Source organism: Medicago truncatula, chromosome 4 (assembly GCF_003473485.1).
Source record: "Medicago truncatula cultivar Jemalong A17 chromosome 4, MtrunA17r5.0-ANR, whole genome shotgun sequence".
Taxonomy (NCBI): domain Eukaryota; kingdom Viridiplantae; phylum Streptophyta; class Magnoliopsida; order Fabales; family Fabaceae; genus Medicago; species Medicago truncatula.
This window is the reverse complement of record NC_053045.1, coordinates 155219-175927: the sequence shown is the minus strand read 5'-3', so window position 1 is coordinate 175927 and position 20709 is coordinate 155219. Positions and strand designations below refer to the sequence as shown.

Sequence of the window (20709 nt, the reverse complement as noted above, 5' to 3'; positions counted from 1 at the left end):
TTTGTATTTGTGACCAACTTAGACTTTCTTTCTCCAATCTAATACCAAATGAAGATGCAAGATGGAGCGACAATATTCCTCGAGATTCAATCCAATACCCAATATTGGGTGAATCAAATTGGAGATATTACAAACGTTTTTTTTATATAGAAAAGACTACAAACAAAAAAAGGGAAAAAAAGTAACTCGATTACAAGGCAAATTTCCATTTAATTATATTTTTATTAAAAAAATTTGTTAAATTAATATTCTTTTGAATAAGCTAAAATGAATTATATTAAAACACCAATCAATCATTCTCCCTAAGACATATGTGCCAAAAAGAAGCTTTGAAGTTCAATACAAAAAACAAAATTGATAAATGACAAAATCAGCCAATGTCCAATAAGAAATAATCTTGATTTTTGTCGAGAAGTAATCTTGACAAACTTACAGACCGGTTTACAGACCGGTTTGTCGAGAAGTAATCTTGATTTTTGTCGAGAAGTAATCATTCTCCCTAACACCGCTTGATTTTTGCGAGCATTTCCCTTCGCCTCGCGAGCTACACTTTATAGCTCGCCATAGCGAGCAGATCACTCGCCACAACGAGTTGATCAGTGATTCAGCCTGATTTTGTGATTTAACCTTTTGGGTCGAGCTTTAGATGATTTTGAGTGCCTGAATATGTATAAGAATGATTAGGCAAGTTTTTAGATTGAAATTGAACATGGGGAAGTTAAAAATGAGATTTTTAGGTGAAAAATGTCAAGTTCCCGAGAGGTTTGCGACTTTTGTCTTTAGCCACCAATAAGAAATAATCTTGATTTTTGTCGAGAAGTTGAGTAATTGATTTTCCTTAATATAAAAAATTATGTCATTTCGTTTATTCCAAATAACTCAAACATACAAGAACCAAATTAAGTTCATAAAAGAACGTCACACTTTATAGTAACATATCAAATGATCATACTATACAAAATGATCCAAAATATTTAAAGGATCAACCAATGTAAACCTCAACCAAGTAGGAACCAATGCCAAAGAAAAACAAAAATGTTAAATTATTAGTGAATTTATTAGAAGATTAATTTTATCATTAGTTATGATATATATCTTATCATGTTGTTATCAAGTATGTGCATCAAACAAATGATATGATAAATGTTTATCTTCTTTATATCTTATTTTGTATATATCCTATTCTATATCATATTTATCTCTATTCTATAATGGCCATCAAACATGCATAAATCCTTAGTCATCTCCCTGCTACAATCTAGAGGTGTTTAAAACCGAAACAATATCTTTTTGGATGTATTCATATTATTTTTTTACTCAACCGCATAGTTTGGTTTGGTTTGTGAATTTTTTTACTCAACGACATAGTTTAATTCGATTTATAAATTGTTTAACTCAACCCTTATTATATATAGACGGCTATGAATATGATACTTAGGTCCTGTTGTTCTAAAATAACATATAAACGCCACCTAACTCTCATTGATATCAAGACATTAAAAATAGGACTATACATCGGTTTCTTAGGATCCGCTCTCCGGTTTCATAACATATAAAATATCAATTTAAATTTAAGGATTTAAATAATATATAGAATCAGTGTAAATTTTAATCCTTTTAAATAATTTATTTTGTTCAAGTAAATAAATATCTTATGGTGATATCTAAATTATTTTGATGCTAATGAGGAGTTTTAGATCTGAACGGCACGTTAGATATTCATAGTTGATTATATTTATACCATAATACAATTCAAAGCCTCTTTTGTTCAAGACGAAACATATTAAAAATAATTGAAGACTGCCTGCCACTTTTGTGTTTTGCACCAGCTGTTTCTATTTGGTGGCATTTGTTTGTTCCTTGTTTTTGTTCCATGTAAGTAAGAACTTTGTAAGGTGTTGTTGTCCCATTTTTGTGCCATATGATTAGGTCGGATCTATACATGAATAACCTTCTTTCAGTGTGATATGATATAGATATGATATGATATTGGGTAATTTGAACTTTTATTACTAATAATGAAATTTCAATTTATCGAAAAATAAACAAATAAAATTCACCTCATTGCCATTGACATAAAGAATGTCAACAATCTCATAGCTACGACGTCATATATATTTATAAATTTACTCATAAGTGATTGGTGAATCCAAAAGACCAAAGAAATTCAAGAATGAAATTTCAATTCGGTTCTTTAGATACAACGAAGTTTAACTATTGTAATATTTGACGTTTTTCCTAACTTAGTAGTAGCCAATAATAAACAAATATAAATCCATCTCATTGCCACTGACATAAATACTTGAAAAATCAATAATCACATCATCACTAAGACAACACAAAGAAGAAAGAGATTCCAAATGGAACTTCAATGGTTATGGATGTTTGCTGCCACTTTGTTGACATGCTACATTTTTGTTAGCAAAGTTATGAGGAACTTGAATGGATGGTATTATGATCTTAAATTTAAAAACAAACAATATCCACTGCCTCCCGGTGATATGGGATGGCCTTTTATTGGAAACCTATGGACCTTCTTCAAATATTTCTCGTCTGGTCGCGGTGAAACGTTCATCAACAACATTGTTCACAAGTCTCTTTCATTTTCTCTCTCATTTTGGTTTTGGTTATGTTTTTCTTTTTCTATAACACACAAACTCACTCGGTTTACATGTTCCTCCTTTATTTTGCTTTGCTTCCAGTTTACATGTCTCTATAATCTATGACATATGTTATACATAACACCAAGAATGAAAACTTAATGTATTGGTGATGTTTCAGATTTGGACGAATTGGTATTTACAAGACTCATCTGTATGGAAGTCCAAGCATCATTGTCATTGCACCTGCTATATGCAAGAAAGTCTTAATTGATGAAGTGACCTTTAAAATTGGTTATCCAAAAGCTGCCACTGAACTAGCAAAAAGTAAGTTACTAAATAGTGAAAATGGACGTTTTAAACGACTAGTCGCGGCTCCTATCATTGGTCGGAATGTATTAGAAATGTACTTAGAGCGTATTGAGGATATTGTGATCAACAAGCTAGAAGAATTGTCTAGCATGAAACACCCTGTTGAGTTCCTTATGGAGATGAGAAAAGCTTCTTTTGAATTCGTCATTCACATTTTCTTAGGCTCTTGTGATCAAAGTAACGTAAAGAAATTTGGAGATTTGTTTAATGTTATGTGTATTGCATTGTTCTCTTTGGTGCCCATAAATGTACCTGGTTTTGCTTACAACAAAGCATTAAAGGTTCGTTAATTATATTTTCTACTCCATTTTTTCTACTATAATTATTGTTATGAATATCTCTGAATTTTTTATTTTTACTTTTCATGGCTAATTTAGGCACGTATGAAGTTTGTCAAGATAGTGCAATATATTATTTATGAAAGGAGAATGACGATAAAAAATGGACAAAATGGGAAAAATAATGATTTGTTAGACATTATTTTGCAAATCAAAGACGAAAGTGGTGAAAAATTTGAGGATAAGGACATTATTGACTTACTGATAACGTTTCTATTTGGTGCTCATGAAACAATCGCAACTACCATTATGTGGTCAGTTATGTATCTTACACAAAATCCACTTTGTTTGAAGAAAGCTAAGGTAAATCACCTGCAATACAATATTGTTACTTTCAAATATTTTGCATAGCTTCCCGAAGTTCTAATGATTCAAATATGAGAAATGATATTTGAACAATCACTTTTTGATAATTTTTGTGACAACTTTCTCTCTCATACTCACATTATGTTTCAACTTTCTCTCTCTATTGCTTTAGTTTTTGTGTCACTACCTAAATTTCTTTGTATAATTTAGTTGTCCAACAAATGGTTGTTCACATAACATTCCTCTTCAAATATATCACTATTATCTGTTTGAGAAATGATATTTGTACAACCAATTTCTAACAATTTTTTGACAACTTTCTCTCTCATACTCACATTATGTTTCAACTTTCTCTCTCTATTGCTTTAGTTTTTGTGTCACTACCTAAATTTCTTTGTATATTTTAGTTGTCCAACAAATGGTTGTTCACATAACATTCCTCTTCAAATATATCACTATTATCTGTTCGAGAAATGATATTTGTACAACCAATTTCTAACAATTTTTTGACAACTTTCTCTCTCATACTCATATTATATTTTTATTCTCTCTCTACCTTTTTCTCCCTCCATTGATTTTGCCCAATCAAAATAGAGAAAAACAAAGTTGTCATGGAAGTTGTTTAGAAAGAGGTGTACAAATATCACTACTCTATCTGGTTTACATAAATTTACATATATTATCATAGATTTAATTTTAATGTATTTTAAATATCAGGTTAGAGGCAGAGTTCGAATCCCACGTGAAACACAATTGTAAAATGATCATTAGTTTAATGTGTTTGTTTTTTGAATTAGAAGATAAATTAGCTCATCCAACTTGACACCTGAAAATAATCGAATCTTCCAAATTGACATATGAGAGAATAAAATCTAAGATCTTGAGGAGGAACATACTCTAAGGTCCCAAACCATCACTAAAAAGCCAATCCAAGTGGCTTTGCATTATGGCTAATATTATTAATAAAAATTTCCCCCTTTTCCTGTTATTTATTTAAGAAATGCCACCTAAAAACTAAGACTTTGAAACTTTCTTTTTACCTTATAAAACGTGAATCTCAAATCGATCCCTATTACTTTTTTCAAATTTGTATGTTGGTCCCTAGAATTTTCAAAATTTGATAAATAGACCCTATTTTTTAAAAAAAAAGAAATTTGCAGATTGTTCTTTATAGTTTATATACTTTATAGAAACAAACATAAGCTAGTCAAGAACCTTATGTGTTAGTCAAGAGCTCCTGCTTGTACTCTCTAACAGAAACAATCATAAGCTAGAGTTATAGAAACAGCAAAAATGAAGAAAAGAGACGAAACTTCTAAAAAATATTAAATAACCTTTTCCATAAAAAAATTAAAATGAACTTTTATATGTTTGGAGGGAAAATTTCCCCCAAAATTTTCACTAATGTTGAATATTTTTTTTTTTTTAAGGAAATGTGTGGCCTTTTTTAACAAGTATCATAGGAACGTTTTAAAATATTCCCAAAGAAATTTTAGGGGACATCTATAAGGTTGTGCAAAAACATTTATTGTTGACAATAGCCATAAAGTATTGCATGAACTACTTTTAGGCAACGATTTTTGCATGCTATCTAAAAAAATGTTGCTAGAGACAATAAATGTTATGGTATTTTAAATAAGGTAGGCTTAAATATGTATTTCATCCCTGCAATTAGGGGTCGTTTAAAAATTGGTCCCTTTATTCGTTAATCCTTGCAAACTAGTCTTGCAATCATTAATCATTTAAAATTTCGTCCATGAGCCCAGTTAATTACTGTCACGTCATCAAATTAGCAAAATGGCATGAAAATGGACAAAAATGCCCTTACCCATTTCTTCTTCTTCCCTTCCCTTCTTCTTCTCTAAAACCCAGTCCTTGTTTCGAGCTTATTTGATTTAGACAAATCAAATCTTCATCAACACATTTTCTGGATCTAGACATATTATTTGGTTTGTATCGTACCTTCCTAGTGAACAATTTTTTTAGCAATAATTGAATCAGAGATAAACACAACAACAATTACAAGTTCTAAAAAAACCACTTTTATCGATTATGGAGGAGGGAAAAATTGAGAGAGAACAATCGTTCTAAAATGAGAGAGAGCAGAAATCTATTAACCCTTTTCTTCTTCACTCAAACACAACAACAATTACCAGTTTTCTTCACTCTCCAAATCCCTAACCCTTTTTAATTTCAACCGAAAAGAAAATCCCCAAATCCATACACAACAACAACACACAACACAACAACACGATGCAACAAATTCATCTTCCCCCAAATTTTTCATCATATCTTCAACCTCACAAAAAATTGGATTTTATGGGTAAGGGCATTTTTGTCCATTCCCATGCCATTTTGCTAATTTGATGACGTGGCAGTAATTAATTGGGCTCAGGGACAAAATTTTAAATTATTAATGATTGCAAGACTAGTTTGCAAGGATTAGCGAATACAGGGACCAATTTTTAAACGACCCCTAATTGTAGGGATGAAATACATATTTAAGCCAATAAGGCAATACAAACATTAGAAATATCCAAGTTGTACATAACAAGGAACATGGTAATCAATCATTCTTTGTCTTTATCTTGTAGGAAGAGCAAGAAGAGATCATGAAAGCAAGACCACCCTCGCAAAAACGATTAAGTATTGATGAAATTAAACAAATGGTTTATCTTTCTCAGGTAAGAATAATAGGATATAAACCTGTCATCTATATCATTCATGTATCATTGCATTACCCTAGAATGTACTATATTAAATAGTAAGAGACAACCTCAAGCCGAACATAGAGGGGGCATCCAAAAAGGTGGGTGTTTATCGATCTATTTCTAAGGATAGTATTCCACTAGCTCTTTAAATTTACCTCATGAAGGATAGTATGGTCTTGAAGGTTGGGAGTAGGATGGATGGATGCATGATAGATATGTTTGTTATGTGATAGTATGAGAAAGATAAAGATAAAATAAGATTTTGAATGTGTGTGTGAGATTTTTTAGGTGTTTAAATATCATTGTTGAGGTTGAGAAAGCGGACTTTTGGAGAAGAGAATTTTGGTAAGAGATGGTGTTTTATTTAATAAATTGACCATTTTGAAGTCCGTTCTGAAGTCTATCGTGACTTTGCTTTTAATTTTCCATTGTGGACTATTCTGAACTTGTATTGATTCTGAATGTGTAGTGTTTTGAATTAGACTTTATATGCTTTTGAAGTAAGTTTTTTCTAGATTACCTTTGAAGAATGGTGGGTAATTTACCCACCAACCAATGAAAATGAACAATTTGTTGGTGGGGTCAAGATAGTTCATGGATACCACTTAAAAATGTGCTTATGTGGCTAATGTGTATTGGTTGTGGTAAATTACCCACCATTCTTCTATGCGTACTCTAGTTGTCACCTTTAAAGTATAATTTTGATGTTTATTTTTGGTGATAATTTTGTATCTGAGTTTGAAATACCATGTCCTTAAGAACGGTCAAAGAAACTTGATTGTAAAACAAAATACATGAGAATTATAAATGGTTTTTTCCTAGTAAATTTGTTATCATTAAAACATCTTATGAAAAGGGATTTTATGCTTTCCATCATAATCTTTCTCTTGGAAGTTGTTGCATATATAGGCTTCTTATTAGGGTTAACCTTTTGACAAATGGGTAGATATCATTGGATAACCAATCATTGCGTGTGTTTTATTATGTGGACCAGAATCTGGACACCATTTGTTTATTTCTTAGAAACTTCTCCACAATTATTTGGTAGGAGGAGTTCAATACGATTAGGGGTTCTTATTGTTATATTGTTATATGATTAGGAGTTCAATTGTTTCGAGTTTTCTCCTCGGTTTTTTTGGGTTTGGGCCGGGCCACGGGTTCTTGTCCAGCCCTAACTTATATCAGACAATTTATCTATAATCTTTCACTTGTTTGGTTTATTTGATTGTATCCTTGAAAACAACACCACGTGTATGAGTTTTGGTTGAACATATTATAGTTATGTATTGGAAATGATTTTTAGCTTGGGAAAATAGGGGTTATTATATGTTTTATGAGTGGTACATTTTTTTTATGTTAAAGAAATTTTCCTTAACGAAACTTGTTTATTTTAATATAGGCTATTAGGTTGAGAGACTAAGGTGTCATTTTCATATTCCCTTTCACTTTTTAGTTATATATGTACATAGACTAGATCATATCATTAATACTTAATCAATAAATGCTCTTTTATTGTGTGTGTGTGTGTGTATATATATATATATATATATATATATATATATATATATATATATAGTTATTCTTTTAGTGGTAAAAAAATTGCAAATAGAATTTTATTGTATATATAATTATTCTTTTAATGGTAAGTATTTTGCAAATAAAAGTAATTAATTATAGATAAAATACAACATCATAAAAGTGATAAAATGTTGTTTTCTTGTTGCCCTGCAGGTCGTTGATGAAACAATACGCCATGTCTCTAACTTTTCAACTTTTCGAGAAGCAACAACTGATGTGAACATAAATGGTTTGTTATATTTTTTGTTCTTTGTCAAAAGTTTTTTCTCCTGGTGATTAAAATAAGGGTTAATAGGTCTTTATCCCCCTGTAATATAAGTCACTTTTGCTTTCCCCTGTAAATTTTTTTTGTCAGATTACATCCTCGTAATTTTGTTTTGTTTTAGAATACCCTCCTAAACATGCTGACTGCGAATTTTTGCTGATGTGGCATGTCGTGTCACCTTTTTATGATGATGTGGCGCGCTGACTGTATATTTTTTTATTAGGTACACGTGACATTTGTGATTTTTTTAAATAAAATTCTTAAAAAAAATTTAAAAACAAAAAAACTAATAAAATTCTGGAAATTTTATAAAAAAATTAATAAAAATAAAAAATGATTAAAAAAATCTGGTAAAAAAGAAAAATAATGAAAAAATTAACAAAAATCTGGAAAAGATTAATATATATATCGAAATTTTCTAAAAATTAATAAATTTAGAAAAAAAATCAAATTTTCAGATTTTTTTTCATTACCGGTAAAATAAAAAAATTCTGGAAAAATGGAAAAAATTCATTTTTTTTTTCAAAAGTAAGAAGTTTTATTTAAATATTTTCCATAATTTTTTCCAAAATTTAGTTTTTTTAAATATGATTAATCTTTTTTCGAAAAATTTTGTTTTGTTTAAAATGATTTATCTTTTTAACTTTTTAAATATGATATTCTGGAATTTTTTTTTAAAAATTTCGATATATATTAATCATTTCCACAATTTTTTTAAAAATTTTCAGATTTTTTTAATCATTATTAATTTTTGCATATTTCTATTAATTTTTCAAGTTTTTTTTTTCGTTTTTTAAGATTTTTTAAGAATTTTTTATTTAAAAAAATCTCAAATTCCACGTGTACCTAATAAAAAAATAAAAATAATTATACAGTCAGCATGCCGCATCATTAGAAAAAGGCGACACATCATGCCACATTAGCAAAAATGCACCGTCAGCATGCCTAGGGTGGTATTCTAAAACAAAAAAAAATTACAAGGAAGAAATCTGAAAAAAAAAATAAAAAAATTACAGGGGGGTAAAATACCTATTAACCCTTAAAATAATGAATTAATATGTCTTTTGTTCAATAATATTAGGTTATTTCATACCAAAAGGATGGAAAGTATTAGTTTGGCTAAGCGCTCTTCATATGGATCCAGAGCATCACTCAAATCCAGAAGAATTCAATCCAACGAGATGGGATGTAAGCATAAGCAATTCAGATTAACACTTGTTTGGGCACAACCCTAAATAAAAAGGATTTCACAACACACACATAAAAATACATATTATTTATTTATTTAAAAAATACATATTATTACATTTATTCTCCTTTTTCTTTTTCCCACTTATGTATATGAGCTTAAGTCCTTTTTATTTGGGTATGTGGCTAAGCAAGTATTTATGGCAACTTTTTTTTTTTTTTTTTTTTAATCAAGGAGAGTGGAAAAACATCAAGATGCATCATCGACATCCCAAATTTAAAGACATTAATTCGAAATTTGATAAACTTAATCTATACTATATTATATATAAGAAAAATAATCTCTTTCAGCTCTTTTGGGTTGACTTTTTCTCTTTTCAAAAATACCCTCAATTTTCAATATAAATAACACATATAACAAATAGATAAGAATAAATTTAAATATTAAAAAAATATAACAAACACGATATGAATATATATATATATATATGTCTGACTTTTTTTCCTTTATCTTTTAAAAAGTGTAATAAACTAGATGAGTATATTTATACTTACGTTTTTCATTATCCCAATTATACCTTTAAACAACTTTTTATACAGTAAAGATTTATTTTAGGGAACGGTAAAGATTGTTATTGGTGTCCATAAAAAAATAATTTAGATTTTTTGTTTTATATTATTGGTGTCATTGAAATATATAATCATGGTTAATTTGGTTTGTTAAACTTGAAAGCAACAAACATTTACATTTTTAGTTTTAATCAAAATACAAATTTCTTTAAAAAAACACTATTTATAATTTTCAAACATTATCGCAATAAAAAGAACGAAAAGACAAGCACTTGAATGCCCGCCTTTTATCGCAAGTAATAATATTAATAATAGTAGCAGCAGCAGCAATTTTTTTTGAAAGAATAATAGTAGCAAAATTTAACTAGCCTTTAACAACTTTTCAGTCAGACCTTTTTTGGACAACTTTACCTCTAGCAATTCAATTATTTTTTAAATAAAAAATTAAATATATCCTTATATCAGAATTATAAGAAACTTGAAAACTAACTAATATTTTAGTTGAGATTTTATTTTATTTTTTTGAATTCAAAATTTAAAAATATATAAAATAAATATTAAAATGAAAATTTAAATAAACTTAAATAATATAGAATTATAAAAAAGAAATTTAGAAATTAAAGTATATGACAAATATATATATAGGGGTTTGCTAGGATACACCAACTAGTTTTTACTAAGGTGTGTTTTAGGAAAGATATAACTAAAAAGTTGTTAAATACACCTTAATGTGAATGTTGCTAAAAGACACTTTCTAAAAAATAAGTGGGTGTATGTTAGCAACTCCTATAGGCATTTGCTAGGATACACCCACTTATTTTTTTGAATGTGTGTTTTAAAAGTAGTGAAATGCACCTTAAGGTGTAGCTTGCTAAAACACTCCAACATAAAAACTAGTGGGTGTGTTCTAGCAAATCTCATATATATATATATATGAGATAGGATCCGTTGACACCGGGTGTCAACGAATTCATTGACACCAAATCTTAACCATCCATCTATTTTTAATCAAAGGCTCATAATTACTCATTTAAGACTTCATAAAATATCTAATATTTTTAAATCTGAATCGATTACCAACTTGAACAAAGTACAAATCATTGATCTAACAACTAGGTCATTGATTGAACCTCATGGTTGAATCAAATGACTCAACTTCTATAAACAGATGTATATGTATTAAATTGAATTGCATCACACGATCAAGTAAAAAAAATTAAAATAAAACTCGTGACATGTAGTAATGAAATATATTTTTATTTAATAAAGAATTGTACTTAAAGAATACAGTTTTTATACAATTAAATATTTTTATGACATAATATTATTTACGGATATTTTAACGTTTATATTATATGTTATGTATTTTAAAAGAGAGTTTAAATCGTCTCCTGTATAAAAAAAAAAATAGAGTAAAGAGATAATTGTACCAAATATAACTGTAAAGAAAGAAGGATTGTTTTAAATTGAACAAAAGAGTTGTGTTTTATTAACCAAAGATCATTTCAATTATGAATTTTAATGCTTATGCGTGCAAGATCACTGCTAGAGAATGTTTTTTCTTTTTTAATAAAAATAGAAGGAAAAAATGGCTTAGGCAAGAGTTGAACCATGCACAATATGCTTGCCAAAAAGCCTCATAACCACTATAACACATTGCAAAACTAATATTCTTGTGCACAAAAATATATATATATATATATATACCTACTAAGCATTATTATTTTTAGAGTGGACCATGGCCCATGAGCTGCTCCGCCTCTGGGGATTGGGTAGAAAATGGGGGGGGGGGGGGGGGGGATATGGGGGATTGTGTTGTGACAGGTCAAGGGTTTCAGAGCGGCATGGAGGTTGGGCACAGGACAAGGGTTTCACACGGCAAGCTTCAGTTGAGATTGATAGGGTTCAGCGACGTGATGACAGGTTTTTGCGACGTGATACTAGGGTTTGGAACGATCAACACTACAAGCCTTACAATTACGGTATGGAGAACATACATTTTATTGGATCGATCAAAGGATCTGCTGCATGCGACAATGCACGTTAACATGGTATTAAGGTTACATTTTACTTTGCAAACATTCCTGATTTTATGCCATTATTCCGTTTACGACAATGCTTCGAGGTATGCGGCATCCTGTCTGATGTGTATATTGCTAGACAACTAAATTCACGCGGTCAGGTTTATGGTTTTGTAAGATTTCTGAATGTGAAGAACATGGCGAAGTTAGCGTAGGCTTTGAATAATGTGTGGATAGGTGATTTTAGGGTTTGGGCACGTGAAGCACGTTTCGACAGGTTTGCAAAGTTTGATTCGGTTGTTAGAGTTTCTTCTTCTAGCGTCAGATATGTTGAGAAGGATAAGGAGGTAAGGCCAGCAGTGATCACACATGTTGCAGGAGTGAAGAATGTGCGAGTAGTGGGGAAGAAGGAGGAATTGTGTGGTGGGAAGGAAGGAAATAAGAATATGGAGGGGACAGTGGTGGTTAATGTGGAGGAAGATAAAAAATTACTGGTGGGGACGGTGGATGTTCAGGTAGCAAGGAAAAAAGTTAAGTTGAAAAAAAAGAGGAAGGGAGGTGTAGATGGTGCAACGAACAAGAAGGATGAGGTGAGTGGCGAGAAAGGCCAATTGGTGGTGGTTGGGACGCATGGAAAAGGGAAGGTTAGTGGTAATCAGTCTTGGGAGCCAAAGGAGAATCAGAACGTTGTTAAGGAGGATGTGCACGCCAGTATGTTGGTGTATAATTCGAAGTAGGAGGATCATATGTGGGTTGAAGGTGGTATGGTTGCGACATTGATTTTGGGGGATTCGATGTTGTCAGTTCAAAAAAGCGTGGAGGACGCAGGGTTTCACAATGCGGTTGTGACGCCTATGGGTAGTGATAGTGTTTTTATTCATTGCACGCGTTGGATAGTTTTTAATGACGCGTTGGACTTCTTTGGCATGTTGTTCTCTGAAGTTCATAAATGGGAATCTAAAGATGAACAATATGAACGTGGTGCTTGGATTCGGATCTACGGTACACCAGCACATGCTTGGAATGAATCATTCTTTAAGATTTGTGTCTCAAAGTGTGGAAGATTTATTCGTTCAGACAAGTGCACCATCGATAGGGCGAGATTGCACTTTGCTAGGGTGCTGATCTCAACTACATCAATTGAGGTTATTAATTCAATTACTGAAGTGGTTGTTGATGGAAGGTTATATTTACTAAAGTTTGTGGAGGAATGAGGGTGTAATTTAGGGGAAGATGCGTTTTTGTCGGAGGATGTGTCAGACACCAGGACGGATACGGTTTCTCATCAAAATGAAGTGCCCGGAATGGAGGAGGTTCAAGGAGATGTGGATGAATTGATTGATGATCTAATAAGGATTGACATAATTCTAATAACCCTGATCATGGTAACAAGGTTACTGCAGCAAGATGTTTACCTGTTGATATTATAGCTGACGCGTTGGGTAAAGAGCATGTTAATAAAGAGCATGTAACTTCTGTTCCTGTTGTAAATTTCCAGCAAGAAAGTAATATTGCTTCAGCTGCTATTTTTATTTCTGACGGTGGGAAATATGGTAAAGATTAAAAAAAAAGTGGCTACATGTTCATGCAAGATAGAGAGTTTTTCTAAAACAAACTCTTGGCCTATTGAATCAAAAAATAAAAAGAAGAAGGTTGGGGTGCTTATTAATAGATTGGTGAGTTTTATGAAAAGGATTGCAAGACTACCTTTGAAGGATAGAAAGGAAATATTAAAGGTGCTCAAGAAACAGGAATGTAAAAAGAGTGTTTTATCAAAGGCCTCTAAGGTAATGGCTACCAATTTATCTACTTCTTCTCATACATCAAACTCTTCGGTGAACAAAGATTGAGAGAATTGGGTTGTTCTCCATGGTAAGAAAGAGGAGGCAGCTAAGGATGTTAGGGAAATTGGCAAGTCATTAGGGGTTAATTTCACAGGGGATAAAAATAACAGTTTCAATTTATTGACAAAGGAGGGAAGGAGGGAGTGGAGGGCGGAGAGAGGTGGTTTGTTGAAGGAAGGTGAGGTGGCGGACAATGGGGGAGTCAAGGTGGGGGTGTAGGAGTCGGTGCTGTGAGGGTGGTGGGGGTGTAGGAGTCAAGGTGGTTTCTTATAATGTTAGGGGGCTTGGTGGTTTTGAGAAAAGAGCAGAGGTTCGCAGGTTTGTTTAAGAAAAGCGTCCCTATGTATTTTGTTTGCAAGAGTCGAAGTTTAGTGTGGTTGATGATTTATTGATTAAATCTTTATGGGGAAACACTCATTTTGGGTATTCTTATCAAGCATCTATTGGGGCCTCTGGTGGTATAATAACAATTTGGGATACTTCATTAGTGGTGGTTACTTGTTCTTGGAGTTTCCGACATGTTTTGGTGATTAAAGGGATGGTGATTTCATGTCTTGAATTTATTATTGCTAATACTTATGCTCCTTGTGATTCGACGACAAAAAAATGTTCTTTCGGCTCATTTGTCTCAATTCATTCTCAACAATACCGATGTGAACTTGTGCATCTGCGGGGACTTTAATGCGGTTCACTCGGAGGACGAGAGAAAAGGTCGAGGTGCGACTTATAGGCAGGTGGATACTGACAACTTTAATAATTTCAATGATGTCTGTTCTTTGATCGATCTACCGCTCTGTGGTCGGTTGTTTACTTGGTACAAAGGCGATGGTATTACAATGAGCAGGTTGGATAGATTCCTCTTATCTGCTAGACGGTGTGTGTCTTGGAAAAATAGTATCCAGGTAGCGCATCAACGTGGGCTCTCTGATCATGTCCCGTTGGTGCTGGACGTCGATGATGCTAATTGGGGGCCGAGACCATTGCTTTTGTTGAAGTGTTGGGCTGATTTAATGGTTATTCGGAGTTTGTCCGTGATAAATTAACATCTCTCTCTCTATCTGGATGGGGCGGTTATGTTTTGCAGAAGAAGTTGAAGATGATTAAATGTTGTTTGAAGGACTGACATCAACATCATTCCAAAAATTTAGATGGCAAGTTTTCGGAAATGAAAGATCGAATTTCTTCCCTCGACATTAAAGGGCAGGAGGTCGATCTTCAAGAGGAAGAGGTAATGGAACTCCGTGACTTGTCTGTCAATTTTCATTCATTGGCTCGGGTGCAAACTAGTATGAATTGGCAGAAGGCTCGGATGAATTGGGTAAAGGAAGGTGATGCGAATTCAAAATTCTTCCACAATGTGATGTCTAACAGAAAAAGAAGAAACTCAATTCACATGGTGCACGTTGATGGGCTTCTTGTTGAAGGGGTTCAAAACATTCGAACGGCGGTCTTTGATCATTTTGCAAACCATTACTGAGCTCCGGTTACAGTTTGGCCAGGAGTAGAGAGTTTGGATTTTCAAAAATTGACATTTGTTCAATCCGGTAGGTTGGTCCGCCCTTTTGTTTTGGAGGAGGTGAAGCAGGCTGTATGGGACTGTGAGAGTTTTAAAAGTCCTGGACCTGACGGAATAAACTTTGGTTTAATTAAAGAATTCTGGCAAGATTTGAAAGATGATTTTATGAGATTTTTGGTGGATTTCCATCGTAATGGGAAGTTAACGAAAGGAATTAACTCGACGTTTATTGCTTTGATTCCTAAGGTGGAGAGTCCACAGAGGCTTGCTGATTATAGACCTATAACTCTGGTTGGTTGGTTGTTTGTATAAGGTCTTGGCAAAGGTTCTAGCAAATAGGCTTCATGAAGTTATCAGTTGTGTTGTTTCTGATTCTCAGTTAGCCTTCGTCCGTGGGAAACAGATTTTAGACGGTATCCTTATTGCTAATGAGGTTGTTGATGAGGCTACGCGCTTGAACAAGGAATTATTATTGTTTAAAGTAGACTTTGAAAAAGCCTATGACTCTGTCTATTTAAATTTTTTAAATTCGGTGATGGTTGCCATGAATTTTCCGAATCTTTGGCGGAAATGGATTTCAGAATGTGTCGGGACAGCAACCGCTTCGGTCATTGTAAATGGTAGTCCGACAGAGGAGTTTCATATCGAGAGGGGGCTCCGTCAAGGGGATCCCCTTTCCCCTTTTTTATTTATGTTGGCAGCTGAAGGGTTTGATGTTTTGATGAAGGCGGCGGTGTCAAACAATTTGTTTCAGCCGTATAGGGTGGGTGGACAAGAGGAGCTCATGTTATCTCATCTTCAGTTTGCAGATGATACTATTATTATTGGTGAAAAATGTTGGTTGGATGTTCGGAGGATTCGGGCTGTCTTGTTATTACTTGAGGAGGTGTCGGGGTTGAAGGTGAATTTTAATAAAAGTATGATATGTTTCTAATAACAATGGAATTTTAATATCTGTGCCGGGATTGTGAGGTTTCTAATAAAATTTCTTGGTACAATGGAATTCTATTTGTTTACCTGTTGATCATGGTGGTTTGGGGGTTAGGAGGTTAAGGGAATTTAATATTTCTTTACTAGGAAAATGGTGCTGGAGGTTGTTGGGGGATAAGGAGGGTTTATGGTATAGAGTGTTGAAAGCCCGTTACAGGGAGGTGGGTGGTTGTTTACAGGAAGGGGGGCGGTATGCATCTAGTTGGTGGAGGACGTTATGCCGCATTAGAGATGGTGGTGGGTTGGGTTTAGGGAGGTGGTTTGGTGACAATGCCAGGCGTGTGATTGGTAATGGCAGGAACACTTTCTTTTGGACTGACAATTGGTTGGGTGGAGTTCCATTAAAACTTCAATCCAGCCGCCTTTACGAGTTGTCAGTACATAAGAACTGTTCAGTGGAGGATATGGAGCGGTTGGGGTGGGAGGATGGAGGTAATGCGTCGAGTTGGCGGAGACACTTGTGGGCGTGGGAGGAGGAGAGTGTGAGGGAGTGTGCTACTTTGTTGAATAACGTCATTTTGCAGGTTAATATCTAGGACTCTTGGAGGTGGCTGCTTGATCCGTTACATGGTTATTCGGTTCGTGGGACTTACAGGTTCTTCGCATCAGTTGATGAACCGACGACTGGTATAGCTTATAACAATGTTTGGCATAAGCAGGTTCCTTCTAAAGTTTCTATCTTTGCTTGGCGTCTTCTCCAAAATAGAATTCAAACCATAACTAATTTGGTTCGCAGACATGTTCTTCAGCATGACAATAATTTGTGTGTCAGTGGGTGTGGTATCATTGAAACGGCGGATCATCTTTTTGTTGGTTGTACTTTTTTTTGGGAAGGTTTGGTCTCTTGTTTTTCTTTGGCTTGGTATCTCCTTTGTTAGTCCAAGGGGGATTAACGATCACTTCATTCAGTTTTTGCATTTGGCGAGTATGCCGCGATCTACTCATATTTATTTTAAGGTTATTTTGCTGGCTACTACTTGGGCAATTTGAAAGGCTAGAAACAACTGTGCCTTTTTAGATGCGGTGGTTGATTCTCACGACATTCTTGAGAAAGTGAAGCTTAATTCTTTTATATGGCTTTCTTCGAATTATATTCCTCTTGCTTTTGGCTTTCATGATTGGTGGAGACATCCAATTCTGTGTATGGGTGTCATGTAATTTATTTTTTCTTTGGTGGTCGTACCCGTTTTGTTGGTACCTTGGTTTGTAGCAGATATTGTGTGATTCATCACTCTTAGCACACCTTGTACGGGATTCATCACTCTTAGCACACCTTGTACGGGGTGAATCACTTTCGTTTGAGCAATATATTCCATTTTGATTTGTTCAAAAAAAATAATAATAACCCCCCACATGCACGCACATGCTAATTGAGTTGTTGTGTTAATGAAAGAATTGGCTTTAATAGCTAAAAAAAAAAAAATATTTTCTTATGAGTTGATTATATATATGCAGGATTATAACCCCACAACAGGATCCTTTATTCCTTTTGGAGTAGGTCGGAGGCTTTGTCCGGGAAGAGACCTAGCGAGATATAAAATATCTATATTTTTGCACTATTTTGTCCTAAATTACAGGTTAGTTTTGTTTCTGTCACTTCCTTTTTGAATCAAGATGTTACATTAATCATTCAAGATACTCGTACTTTACCAGTCTGTTTGAGATGATAGATGGTGTAAAATGGAAATATTGATTTTTCTTAAACTTTGTAGGTTGGAGCGAATAAATTCGGAATGTCCGCTTACTAGTTTCCCACAACCTAAACCAATAGACAACTGTTTGGCTAGGATAATAAAGCTCTCTAATTCTTAACTAGTACTTATTCCGTTTTAAGAACATCGTTTAAGGTTTTTACATTCATATTAAGAAATATAAATGATGTCTAAAGACATATCACTTTTACTAAAAACAGTTGAGAATTTTAATTTGAACTTCCTCCGTTTCAAAATTAATTCTTAATTAGGTAACGAGCATGGTCGAGATTTTGAGTTATACATAGTTTGCTCGTAAATCAAGTTTCCCCGGTCCTCTATGATACCTATAATTTCCTAGTGTTCAGTTTTTGATTTGATAATGTGTGTAATGTATAATTAAGCTTTTTGATAACAAAGATAATAATAATAGTACTAAAACTCAAATTATTTAATTATTATGTTTATTATAAAGGTCTTATTAATGAGTGTTTCTGAGACACTTTTTAAGCACCTTTAACAGTAAATTTTCATGAAAATCTATGTAATCAATTATTGAAATTTATAACATTTAACCTTTTTAAAGAATATTTACTAAATTTGAGACCCTTACAGAGTGTCGGGGACACTCGTTAACAAGACCTTAAAAAAATTAAGGACTTCAATTTTGACAGTGGTCTCTAAATGAGTACAGGGATCCAATTTTTTAAATTAAAATAAGTTGTAATGACAAAAAGGACAAAGCCATATCAATAAATTATAAAGAAATCAAATAATCGGTAAAATAAAAATATTGGGCAGTCAAGACAATTTCCTACTCGTTCCGATCTTAATTATAAGAAAAACTTTACTTTTTATATTCATTCGATAAGTAATGTATTTAGTTTGTAATATAGATCAAATATATTAGTTGCTGAATAAATCTAAAAAAAATGAACTTTTGTTTATAATTAAGATAGATCAAATACATATACCAATTAATTTTTCTTTCATGTTGACTTATGCATGTATAGTATAGATGTGCTCTTTCACGTTTTCATTTCTAAAATGGATGTCTAGATTAATTTTTCTTTCATGTTGGCTTATCTATAGTATAGATGTGCTTTTTCACGTTTTTAATTCTAAAATGGATGTTTAGAAAGAATAAACAACCCAAAAAAATAGTTGGCTGTCGGGATATAGAATAACTTTGAATATAGAGGTAGAATATTTACATATTCATTTTTAGTTAATATTATTCTTCTATTTTCCTCCTATAAAAAATTCTCATTTTCATATTTTCGTGACATTTTAGGGGGGATTGAATGAATATTCTTTATAATCTTTTTTTTTTTGGGATTACAAGAGGGCCAATGCCCAAAGAAAAAAGACAACTACCGTTTAACTAACCGCGGTGTGGAAATACCAATAGAATCAGCTAACATTAACAAACTAATTTGAGCAGGATAATGCTCGTATAAAACCAAGGAAACCCCCCCCCCCTACAAGCCATATTTGTCAATGCATCTGCACAAGCATTTGCTTCTCTCTAGGAGTGCCGAATTCGGACCTCCCAATTCAAACTTAGCAGCTTCCTAACAATCTTTTTAGGTGTAAATAAGATATATTATGCGTGCAATGAAGATTAATCTCTTAAGTCAGTAGGATCCAAATGGACAGCAAACCTTTCCTAAAACATATGATATGAATATATTAAATTACTGACAAGCTTAATTTTGTATTAGTGGCAGATTTGTCCATCAATACTTACCAACGGTCTACACCCAGTGGCGGAGCCAGAAAATAAAGTTTTGGTGGACTACTAAAATTAATTATAATCTATATACGCAAGTATAAGTATCACAAAAATCACGTATACCAATTTTAAAATCGCGGAAAACTATAACCATTGTAAAATTATTTAAAGTCTCACAAAATAGATCTATGATTGAATTATTAAATTTTTTAGGTGGGCCACTAAACCACTTTGCGAGAATTTAGACCAGTCGAAACCTAAAACCAACACAAAATTATATAAAATCTCACAAAATATACCTATAATCGCTAATTTTTTAATTTTTCCAGGTGGGATGTGGCCCACCCCATCCCATGAAGGGATCCACCTCACTACACACTCAATAATGGTGAAAAATCCATCAAAAAAAATATATTTAACATTACTGGAGGAATCCACTTTGATTGGTCTGGTAATGTTGTCTTGAGACCTTAAAGTGTGCTCCTCCTTAAGGTCTCAATTTCATTTCTCTCCAATGTTAATTTAAGTGAGCTAATTTAGCTTTTAAAAAAAAAATATTACTAAAGGAATGGATCGCCAATAATGACTTGACACCAATTTAAAATATAATTTTTTGAAGAAACCAATTTAAAATAAGGTTATGCTAACAAGTGTCCGGAGGAAACTTGTTAAGATTCAAGAATAGAAACAATATCACTTTTACTTGCATTAACGATAGTTGACGGTCTTTAGCAAAAGGCTTATAGCTTTATAATAAGGGAAATGTTAGCTAGTGCCCCCAGAGTACTCTTTAAGGTAATTTTCATTCATGATCATGTTTTATTTTTGAGTTATTTTTCAAGATAATTCAAAACAAATATTTAGTCGCGATTACAATAACCCAAAAAAGGTCATTAGATGTATTTTAATATTTAGCCTGGATATCTTTGGAGAGCATGTCGTTCATTGTAAGGAGCTTTCCGGTTTTAAGTATAATCATGACTT

At 32.8% G+C, this 20709-nt stretch overlaps 1 protein-coding gene across 1 annotated transcript; it reads left to right on the top strand.

The window, feature by feature from the left end:
• Positions 1–2360: 2360 nt before the first annotated feature.
• On the top strand, positions 2361–18111 carry LOC11434382 (beta-amyrin 11-oxidase). Its single transcript, XM_039832517.1, has 8 exons — positions 2361–2593; positions 2782–3253; positions 3350–3613; positions 6211–6300; positions 8059–8134; positions 9252–9358; positions 17755–17876; positions 18012–18111. Exons 1-8 carry the CDS (start codon positions 2361–2363, stop codon positions 18109–18111), a joined length of 1464 nt encoding a protein of 487 aa, XP_039688451.1.
• Positions 18112–20709: the final 2598 nt, after the last annotated feature.